Source organism: Phytophthora cinnamomi (genome assembly GCF_018691715.1).
Source record: "Phytophthora cinnamomi strain GKB4 chromosome Unknown Contig44, whole genome shotgun sequence".
Classification (NCBI taxonomy): domain Eukaryota; phylum Oomycota; class Peronosporomycetes; order Peronosporales; family Peronosporaceae; genus Phytophthora; species Phytophthora cinnamomi.
In genome coordinates this window covers 710,626-721,650 of record NW_027150977.1, presented here as the reverse complement: position 1 = coordinate 721,650, position 11,025 = coordinate 710,626, and the positions used below count along the sequence as shown (strand labels likewise).

General features: G+C 50.7%; 3 protein-coding genes across 3 annotated transcripts; 2 read left to right on the top strand and 1 right to left on the bottom strand.

The window, feature by feature from the left end:
- Positions 1–6,559: 6,559 nt before the first annotated feature.
- On the top strand, positions 6,560–8,048 carry IUM83_13764 (maspardin-like protein; the record flags this gene model as incomplete). The annotated part of the gene is made up of 9 exons (XM_067938462.1): positions 6,560–6,799; positions 6,893–6,973; positions 7,039–7,080; positions 7,148–7,248; positions 7,331–7,363; positions 7,454–7,532; positions 7,599–7,712; positions 7,775–7,846; positions 7,944–8,048. The coding sequence occupies 9 exons, from the start codon at positions 6,560–6,562 to the stop codon at positions 8,046–8,048; spliced, it is 867 nt and encodes a 288-aa protein (XP_067790691.1).
- A 105-nt stretch (positions 8,049–8,153) lies between these two features.
- On the top strand, positions 8,154–9,538 carry IUM83_13763 (Zinc finger, CCCH-type; the record flags this gene model as incomplete). Its single annotated transcript, XM_067938461.1, has 2 exons — positions 8,154–9,002; positions 9,083–9,538. 2 exons carry the CDS (start codon positions 8,154–8,156, stop codon positions 9,536–9,538), a joined length of 1,305 nt encoding a protein of 434 aa, XP_067790716.1.
- Positions 9,539–9,636: 98 nt separating this feature from the next.
- On the bottom strand, positions 9,637–10,992 carry IUM83_13762 (Quinonprotein alcohol dehydrogenase-like superfamily; the record flags this gene model as incomplete). The annotated part of the gene is made up of 5 exons (XM_067938460.1): positions 9,637–10,006; positions 10,074–10,351; positions 10,436–10,561; positions 10,632–10,724; positions 10,828–10,992. The coding sequence occupies 5 exons, from the start codon at positions 10,990–10,992 to the stop codon at positions 9,637–9,639; spliced, it is 1,032 nt and encodes a 343-aa protein (XP_067790692.1).
- Between the last annotated feature and the right edge of the window lie 33 nt (positions 10,993–11,025).

The window sequence follows — 11,025 nt, the reverse complement described above, 5'->3', positions numbered from 1 at the left end:
CAGTGTCGTAAATTTACCAAAATATACATGATTTCTTGACTTGACTTAAGTATGCTTTGGCTTAGATACTTTTCGCCATAGGTAACTCTCGAAATCATGTGTACCACACCACATAGCCAAAGTTGCACTTATGACCGGTTACTGCTTCCGTTGTGCTTGCGCGTGCTGCGCCGTATGTTGCCCTCTGGCTTGGTAACTTTCGGTGTTTGTATGATCACCGTGGTTGCTTTGCTTCAAACTCTTGAACTAGTCCGGAAACTTGGTGTAGATTCCCTATCGGTTCCCAGGTAGGCTTCTCCTCACCCACCCACCGAATGAGGTACTGCCACGATCCTTGGCGCTTGCGCTTCTTGAGCACAGCTTCCACGAGCTGGCCAACACTTCCATCATGTAAAATGACATCTTGAGGTCTTGAAAGTCGGCTGGGCTGTTCATACGGCTTGAGCGAGGCGGTGTTGAACACGGGGTGAAGCTTGAGGCCCGGAGGCAGGTTGATCTCGTACGCATGCTTGTGGACCGTGCGCACAACTGAGTACGGTCCAATCCACTTGGGACCGAGCTTGCGAGAGTTTGGAAATTCCGTATGCGCTGTGTCGAGGTTCTTCGTGCTAAGATACACACGCTCGCCGACCTTGAACTTTTGTTCCTTGCGCCCCTTGTCGTACACGTCTGCCATGTAAGCTTGAGCATCTTCGAGAGCTTCTTGGCACTGTCGCAACACAGCAGCTTGATGCTCCGTGAACTTGACACCTTGCTGCCTTCCGCCTTGCAATCGTCGTCGCTTTGACGCTGCGAGAGCTGACAGTGGGTTGGTTGGTACGTAGCCAAGATCTGCTTCAAATGGTGACATCTTGATGCTGGAGTTGACAGCCGAATTGATGGCGAACTCCGCGTTCGCCAGATGGACGTCCCAGTTGTCTTGTCGAGGTGACACGAAACAGCGTAGATACTCTTCGAGCGTGCGGTTGGTGCGCTCTGTTTGTCCGTCACCTTGAGCACGGTAAGCTACCGTCATCTTGAGCTTGGTACGGACGTCCTCGAAAACTTGACTCCAAAATCCAGAGATAAACTTAGTGTCGGGTCCGATACAATATCTTGTGGCATTCCGTGAAGTCTCCAAATGTTATCGATAAAAAGAGTCGCTACTTCTTGAGCTGACACGGTCTTCACAGTTGGAATAAAATGAGAACGCTTGGTCAATCGGTCAACCACCACCCAAATCGAATTGTTACCACGCTTGGTATCTGGAAGATCCGTAATAAAATTCATCGAAATCGAACGCCATCGTTCGTCTGGAATCTGCAAAGGCTCCATCAAACCTGGAGTTTTCGAAAGTCGCGGCTTGTTTCGCCGACAGTCTTCGCAATCCGCGATGTACTTCTTGATCGTCCGGACCATATGTGGCCAATACCAGTCTGCTTGCAACTTCAAGTACGTGCGATCGGTACCGGGGTGACCACCGTAGTTGGAATCGTGGACTTCAGCAATGATCTTGTGCTTCAGGGTCAGGATGTTGGGAACTACGATCCTGGGTTTCACGTCAGTTGATCCTTGATACCACACGAGATTGTTATCCACAAAGAAGGCCTTATACTGCTTTCCAGATACTTGTCGAGTTGTAGATTCATCATTGCGCTTCTCAATCACACGTTGAATCTCTTTGATCACTTTGTCCTTCTTGTAACCTTCAATGATTGACTTTATCAAATCACTGGTGGGTCGGATCGCAGTCACGCGAAGCTGGTAGCTAGTCTCGTTGAAGCTTGGGACGAGTAGATAGTGAAATTCCTTCGTCTCTGGCTTGAGGTTTGGTCGTCGACTGAGTGCATCAGCAACACCATTCTTGGCACCAGGAAGATGCGCGAAAACTGGTTGGTATTCTGCAAGTATGTCGTACCAACGAACGAGACGTCGATTCGCCATCTTCTGCTGGAAAATACCCTCGAGAGACTTGTGATCCGTTTCGATCATCACTGGCCGATCCAAACAGTAAATCCGAAATGCAGCTAACGCGTTCACAATAGCGAGTAGCTCCTGTTGCTGAGTAGGGTACTTCAGCTCTGCTGACTTCATCTTGCGTCTGGTAAACGCGATCGGTCGCTCAACACCATCAACCACCTGAAATAACACACCGCCGACAGCAACCTGGCTCGCGTCGGTTCGAAGGTGCATCTGCTTTTTAAAATCGGGTAAGTGCAGAACAGGTGTGTTTGCTAACCGTTTCTTCAGTTCCTTGAAGTTCTTCAGCTGTTCTGCGTTCAACGTGATCTTCGAGTTCCGTTGGTTCTTCTTCTTCAGCAGAGTGAACAGTGGTGCAGTCAGCTCCGCGTATTGCTCACAAAAGCGTTGTACGTATCCAGTCAAACCGAGAAAACTGTGAAGTTGATCTTGGGTTCTGGGAACTGGCCAATCCCGAATCGTTTGCACCTAGTCTGGGTCGATGCGAACACCGTTGCGTCCGATAAAATCGCCGAGGCATGGAATCTCTTTGGTACAAAATACACACTTGGACAACTTCACATACAGTTTGTTCACCTTCAGGATCTCCAACACGTCACGGATGGCTTGAAGATGTTCGTTGATATCCTTTGACTTGGTGAAGATATAGAAATCGTCGTAAAATGATCTTGTATGCGGTAAGCCCTTGAACAGAGATGAAGTCAGTCGATGCATTGTTGCCGGTGCGTTGCTGACTCCCATTGGCAATACCAGATACTCGTACAATCCACTTGGTGCTTGAAACGCCGTATACTTGATATGGTCTGTCTTCATTCGTACTTGATAATATGCAGACATTAAATCCATACACGAAAAATAGTAGGCACCTGCCATACTGTCGAACACATCTTCCTTCCGGGTCATCGGCACACATTGACGAACGGTATTCGCGTTGAGGTACCGGTAATCATGGACAATGCGCCAACCAACAGGTTTCCGAACACAAAACGTAGGGGCTGCATGTGGACTGATACTTGGTCGAATTAATCCCTTGGAAATCGTCTCGCGTACCCATTTGTCAATCTCGGTCTTCTGCTCTGGCGATAACCTCCACTGTTGTCGATACATAGCCACGCTTGGATCCTTCACATCGATTTGATGTTCGATATCACGCTCCATGGGTAATCCATCAGGTAACTCTGGCTTGAACATTGTATCCTTGTACTCCTTGAGAACAGGGAACGCTGGATTGTCCTTGAACGAATCCCAGTCCGTATGTAGGAAACGCTTGGCCTTCCCCGATCCAACGTTGTCAGGCTCATCATTTCGCTTGATATCACGTTTTATCTCCTTGATCGTGTCGTTCGTCAGTACGATCATGAAATCATGTTCTGGCTGGTCCTTCGATGGTAGCCGTAGAAATTTCCTCAGCTTCTTCATTGTGACGTACTTGGTCTCGACTCCTTCCGAGTCAACTACTCCAAGAGTAAACATTGCCTCCACTTGGGCATTCTTCTTCTCTCTCCGAGAGAGATTCTCCACGGTTCCAGCTGCTCTTTCAGTTGTTTCCGCCTCGCACTCCAACTGCGTTTCTGGCACGGCGGCTCGACAGGAATCACAGCTTCTCGCAGAAGAGCTTTCGCTGTTTGCAGCATCGTGAAGCCCAGAGCCATTCGCCTGACTGCACTTCCCGCAGGGAGTCGAAGTTTCCGTTGCTGAGGTTCCACCGGAATCGTCATCCTTGAAGCATCGACGTTTCCAGTCGACGTTTGGTTGGACATCCATAAAGAACGGCATCCCGAGAACACAATCGAACTCATTGGGAATGTCAAAGACGACTGCAACACACTGGGCGTTGGGAACACCTTTGAGTTGAACGTCGATCCTGACCAATTCCAAGATGGATTCACCAATCTTGTTGTCACCAAGCTTCACTCTGATTGTGCGATCAGTATACACTTGAGTTTTCAAACCATGCTCCTTGATAAATCCACGAGACACATATACGGTTGTAGCACCACAGTCCAGAAGATACTTGGCCTTGAACTTCTTATCACTTTGTACCAGGTCTCCATCCACAGAAAATAATGGTGCACGGTTGTACACGAGAGGGTCTTCGCAAAGCACATTTAACGTAGCTTCGTCTACGGTTAAATCTTCTTCGCTAGTCCTCGCCACGACAGGTCCCTCTTCTACTGACGTGGCTGGTCGTTTCCCTGTTCGTTCTTCAGCTTCTTGCAATCGCGCTTGAAGTGACCGGGCTTCTTGCAGTGGTAGCACACAGGTCCTTCCTTGTTTTACTCCGCGGGTGCGTAGTGACCAGGCTTGAACGAACGCTTGCTGAATGGTTTCTTGTATTGCGTAGGCTTCACTCTTGGTTTTCCACGGAAACGTTGTTCACGCTCGGGCTTCTCACGGCTGACGTTGCGTTCACCACCGACGTGGGACATCTCGTACTTGACGGCTTGGTCCATCGCCTCACTTAGCGTTGTCGCGTTCTGCAGCTTAACGTAAGCTTGAGTCGCACGCTTGAGTCCGTCGCAGTAGTAGCTGACTTGGCCCACCTCGCTCATGTTTTCGACGCGGAAGATCAGCGCCGAGTACTTGCCGTTGTAGTTCTCGATATCATCGACTTGGCGTAGCTGACGAAGCTTCTGGCGCAGCACCGCTTGGTAGTTGGAGGCTTCAAAGTGCGCGAGAGCGTCAACCGTGAACCGTGCCCACGTCTGCTCCTCCGCCGGCGTCCTTGACGCCCAGAACAGGAACCACCCGGATGCGGGGTCTTCCATCGCAGTGCCTGCGATCGATGGGAGCGTCGTGTTGCTGTCAGACGCGTCGTGGTCGTGAATGCGGCACAGCGTCTCCACTTGGAAGAACCTACTTCATGATAAAATCCAGAGCTTCTCCGTGCTTTAGCACGGCTTAGTTAGATATAAGGGTAATTTTCGCCCGTAGATTCCGATTTTGGGTACAGATTTGACGAATTCGGCGTCGTTATCGAGATATAGCCGCTAGAAAAATACGCTCTCAGCTGGCCAAAAGTTTGGAGAAAGGGCTCCAGTAGGGTTTGTCTATCATCGGTCAAAATACGAGCACACCATTGGCTCAATCCGTGAATCATACGGCAAAACATCTGGACGCATGGGACAGGCAATCACGTAGACGTCGAAGGCCAGGTTTGATTATTTTAACAGATCAGGACAAATTCAAATCCCCAGTATAACATCTCACAGGTTATTTTGTTAATTTCGTAGATCCCCATCCTGTACCCATGTATCCAACATACCATCTTACAGTGTTAACGGCACCTATCGATAACAAGACTCCGAAGCAAAGTCTTGGCAGGCTAGAAGATCTCCTGGTGCCAATACTCGCCCAACTTCAGCCTACGTGCGCTCATTACGAAGCTGAAACGCTGTAATTTCATGCTGCGTTCCTGTTTCTTTTTAGACTTGGCTTTTAGCTTCAATTATGGTACCATTTTGTTGGTGATGCATTGAAGGCTGGATTTGCTGGCAATATTGTCCGGGAACTATACATCGCTCGACAAACATGTTGCGATGAAATGTAGTATGCTAGAACGACAAGAACCGTGGGGTCATTTGTGGGCGGTAGTGGTTTCGGTCGACAAATATTGATAAAGTTATGACCCAGAAACCGCTCATGTTACAAATCCCGGTACAAACTTTATTGGCCGGTACAATAGGGGGATGACATTCATGATCCCGGCTTTGTAAGTCGTTGTCTGTTCACCCCAATCCTGTTATTATCTGCACAAGTCGAACACGGCCTAACGTTGTTAGGAGATGTGCACTAACGTGGGCATTATTCTTCACACAAACCGTGTGACTATTCGGTACTGTACATGTACACGCATTTCCTGTAACTTATTACTCTCAGGAATCCCGAGTCGAAATGACTAGCACGCTCTAGAATCTAGAGTCAAGAGGCTCGTGGCAATCACCGAAAAGTTTGAGAAGAAGGACATCAATCTAATTATACTGCCTGAAATTGGTAGTTTGTTTCGTGGGAGTGGGCCTAATTCAATAACAGTTCCAAGAACGATACCAAGCATGGCGTACTTCTGCTTCTGTTAATGGTCTCCCAGCAAAGAAGAAGAAAACAAAATATTTTTTCTCAACTGTACTCCTCTTCAAGCCCTATGAGGACAACTACGTGGCCGACACTTTCCTGGAGCAGATGCGGACGAATTGATCTTGTCAAAAATAATTCAAGATATTTAAGCAAAACGAAACGTTGTTAGCTGAGCAAGTCATTCTCACTGCTACACGTACTCTGTTCACCTCCTCGTTGTCGTCTGCAGCAAATGTGAATCTGTCGGCTACCCCTTGTGCCTATTTTGTCCACTCGAGCTGAGCTCAACGATGGGCCTTTGTTTCTGTCCAGCGATAAAGTACCCATCGGTATCCTAAAATGCGTCTTTAGTGCAGACAGTAGCTACAGCAGGTAAACAGCAGATATATTGCTTGAGTGGAGGACATTGCATGAATAGTGAGCGGGGCTCCTCCAAAGCTCCAAAGCCTTCGAATTATTTTTTGTGTAGGGCCGCGACCCCTGCTCCGAAGATACCATTCTTGACTAGCATCGAGCAGAGCAGCTGATGAAGTCGACGGAGCTATCGCCTCTGAAGCGCAGCGAGCAGGAGTTCTTGCAGCAGACCGCGCGTCAGCGCATCACCACGTACGACGGCAACACGTGGGAGTACTACGACTCGGGCAGGCTGAGTGACGCGAACGCTGGACGGCCGCCTTTGGTGTGTCTTCCCGGGACCAGCGGCGTCGCCCGATGCTTTCACTTGCAACTCAAAGAATTGGGCGCGAAGGGATACCGAGTTCTGGCGGTGAGAGTTCCATGCGTTATTACGTGTGGTACTTATGCTTTTACATGGAAGTCGATCACGTGTTTAGTTGACTGCGTACCGGTGTGCCTGCAGATCCAGCACCCTGTTGTTTGGACACACGAGGAATGGATTCACAGCTTCGACAGATTTCTCAACGCGATGAATCTGCCTGAGGTAGTGGAATTCTGACTTGCAGTCTAAGGTATGGGTGAACTGATAGAGTTTGTTCTACGTGATAGATCCACGTCTACGCCGTGTCTCTAGGCGCGTACCTGATACAGGTGAGACTGCTATAAAGGCTTTCAAGGGAAATCCTTCAGGTATACCAATGCAACACACTGTGCGTAGCGCTACATGTCGCTTTACCCTCAACGGGTAGCGTCCTTGGCCATGACGCAAGGATTTTGCGATACCCGACAGTATGGTGCGAACGCCCCGTGTATCAAAATGTAAGTGTCTTTTAGTTCCTTCGCTGTTACGTAACTATGGTTGAATCGTGGCTAATTCCGGTGAAATTGCAATCGCCAACAGGCTTCCGTACATGCCAGATTTCTACGTGAGAAAGTAAGTGGAAAAGTTAAGGTTGTGTTGGCTACTCGTCGGATTTGGACAAACGCTGGAGTAAACTTTTGCGGTTGGTATTGTTCGCACTAGATACATCCTCGAGCGCTTTCCGAAGCCGACTCCTCGTTGGGACGCGCAGAATCAAGCGATCGAGTACATGATGGATCAGGTGAGAATCCGTTTTGCGTGATGAAAACACTCAATTCATCTAATGCTTTTATTTTCACGATCACAGCTAGAGGCTCTGTCTCAGCAGGAGATCGCTTCGCGTTTGACCCTCAATTGCTTGTCCTGCGAGCCTGAGAACTGGAAAATTTTCCTGCCTGACGAAAAGATCACATTCATCGACGTAAGTGCAACCCCAACTCCTGCTCGTTTGCCAAGCATCCACTAATGTGCAGATTACTGAAGAGCTACGAAGACACCAGTCTTCCAAATAGCCTCAAGGACCAGATCGGTTGCCGCTACCCACGCGCCAAGCAGGTAGTATTCTGCTCAAATTTGCGTCCAGTTCCCACAATCCAAGCCCAAATACTAACTTCGACACCCTTCGGCTGCATTTCGACTCAAAAATTTCCAGGCGATGCTGAAGGGTGGAGGCGACTTCCCATTCCTTTCACACCACGAAGAGGTCACCATGCACCTCCAAGTGCATTTGCGCGCCAATGGGGTCTTCATCGCGTGAGGCAGCCGTTCCTGCGAACTTACTTGTCCACTATAACAAAACGCCAAAAATTACCGCCAATCAAAACAATTGTTCATCATTTACGCTTTGGTAGCCATCGAAACAATGCTGTGGTCGAGCTTCGTAGCTCTTCGAGAGGAGGTAGCGCAATGGACCGACGACCAGGCCCGACAAGGCGACGTCACAGTGAAGGGCCAATTGATGCACCAACGTCGCATCAGTCGCAAATGCTCGTTCTTTGACCTGGCGTCGGTGGCAACGGGGTCCGCTGGTGAGCGCGAGCGGATGGAGGTGATCCTCAAGATCATTGACGGCGAGTTATCGTGCGACCAGGTGGACGCAATTCGATACAGAGTCAAGGTCGGCGACGTCGTTCATATCCGTGGATTCGTGGAGCGGCTCAAGAACGGCGCGTCGATTCTGGTGCACGCGCGCGATATCACAGTTGTCCGAGCGTGGAAAGATGAAAACCCAGGAGTGACGTTCCTCCCGCTGCCCACAGTTGTTGCCACGACAAATAAACGAAAGCAGAGTGAGGAGGGCAAGCAGAATGAAAAGGTGGACGAGGCGGCAGTGGAGAGCGGTTCTACTGCGACTACGGGGGAGCGAGTGCACTGCAAATTCTGGATCAACTCGAAAACGTGTCAGCACGGCGACAACTGCGAGTTTTTCCATGTTAGCGATGCCGACCGAAAGAACGAACGCGCCAAGTGGCTCAAGGAGCGGCTGCATCTCAAACGCGTTCGCGCTCATATTGACGAAGATCCGCTGGACCCACACGGTAAAACTGGAAAGCAGCAGCGCGCGCAAGTGTTTGTCGAATGGCTTGTTGAGACGTTCGGTGCAGAATTTCTTGCGTCCAGCAAAGGTGTCGTGGATGTTGCCGGAGGTCGGGGTAGTGTATCGTTTGAGCTGTGGAACAAGCGACGACTACCTTGTACCCTCATCGAACCAGTAAGTTCGGAACTCTGTAGTTTACCTTGTTGAATTAGCGATTGGCAAAGTGAGGCTAACACTAATGCTCGTGCAACCAGCGTCCGATGAAGCTTTCAAAGATGCAACACAAATATCTGAAAAAGCAGAAGAAGGAGCGCAAACAGTCAGGAGAAGCGGAACCACCTCTTACGGAATCGCTTGTCCCGCAAGTTACAACGCTCTTCAACATGGATTCATTCCTCGACGACACGAGCAACGTTCAGTTAGTAGAGCAAGCTTCGCTTCTGCTCGGGATGCACCCCGACGAGGCTACCGACTCGATCTTCGACGTCGCGATCAAGTTTAACAAGCCGTTTGCAGTAGTGCCTTGCTGTGTCTTCGGCCAAAAGTTTCCTGACCGCCGACTTGCTGATGGCAGCAAGGTTCTGTCGTACGAAAACTTGATCGAGTACCTCACAGCCAAGCACCCGGACATCGAGAAGGCATTCCTTCCTTTTGATGGGAAAAATTTGGTTCTCTTTCGGCGGCCCCATGGTGGAGTGCAGCAAACGTAGTCGAGTCAATGCCGACTTGCAATATTGAAGCTCGCAAATGATTTCATTATCTGGTAGTACGCGCGGTTGCTTACAGCGTGTTGAAATTGCCACAATGACTACTGGTCTGTGAGCTCGATAGGGAATACGCGTATTCTATCTGTGAAGACAATGGCTCCCATTGCGTCGGTGTCGTTTCCGTATATCATGGTCAGATCGACAGGGAATCCCCGGTCGGCATCGTGAGTGGTGGAGAAGGATGCAGCATCCCACTGCTTTACATGATCTTGGCCGCGGAAAAGAGCAACTTCACCATCCGTGCCCAAGCAGATCCAGGCGAACTCCGATGGTTTCGAATCTGCAGAATGTTTTACGGGCAACAGCTTCGCAACGGAGAATGAAAGTTGAGTCCACACCTCCACCGCGAACCCGAAGTCAGGCATATCCTTTGGCACCGTGTCTCGACAGCTTACAAGGCGATAGATAACCCTGCCACACAAGTAAATTATCCATTAGCACATCAATAGTATATCATCGAAGATAACCAATTCCTCACCCTTCCTCTCCAGCCGCCAGCACGACGTCTTCGTCGCCAACGGAAAAGCTGGCGAGGGTTGCAATTGGTGTCCGAGTAGGAATAACCCCAAAGTCCTTGCCACGATGAGTCACCAGCAAGTGTTTCTGGCCTGTGGCTACCAGGACGTAGTTGGACAGCGTCTTCTCGACATCCAGTAGCTTGGCGTGCGCGATGGCTCGCACGGTGGGCTGGGCAAGTGACGGATAGAAACAGTCTGCATTAACGCCGTCTCTCGGGGCAAAGGCAGGAAGTCGCCTCTGTCGCTCAACAGTTGCAGCAAACAACCAACCACATCAGCGAGACGACACCATCTACAGACCAGCAGATCGATCAACACCCACCTTCCAGAGGACCTCGTACTGCGTCACCGCGTACAAGTTGCCCAGCGCGTCCCCCACGACGAACTCGCCGTCCCGATCGTAGCAAATCTGCTGCACGGCGCTCTCCAACTGGAAGCGCCGCACCTCCTGCCCACAGCAACAGCCCGTCAGCTCCCACTTCAACCTGCATCGTCCTCGTTGCAGTAGGTATCAATACCAGCTCCTCGCGCAGCACCACAAGCTCTCCGCCGGCGCTGCCGACCAGCAGCAGCAGCGCGCCTTCCTCGCCAGCTTCAACGCCGCACACGCTCTGCAGGGGCAAGTGCAAGCACACCATCACTCCGCGTCAGCACTGACGACACCCGCGAGAACGCCGCCCGAACGCCGCCCGAAGGCCACGAATCCACGCGCACCGTGACTGCCTGCGCGCACACGCGTCGTCCCCATCTTCCGTGCGTCGGCGGCAGCTCGCCGGCCCCGTTCGCGGCGATCGCGAGCACGCTTCCGTCCGCAGCCCCCACATAGACGCGGCTGGCGCGGCAGCCCTGTGCGCACGTCAGCTCGGCTGCGTTGTCCATTTGCGGCGGCACGCCCAGGCTTGGCTTGACTTG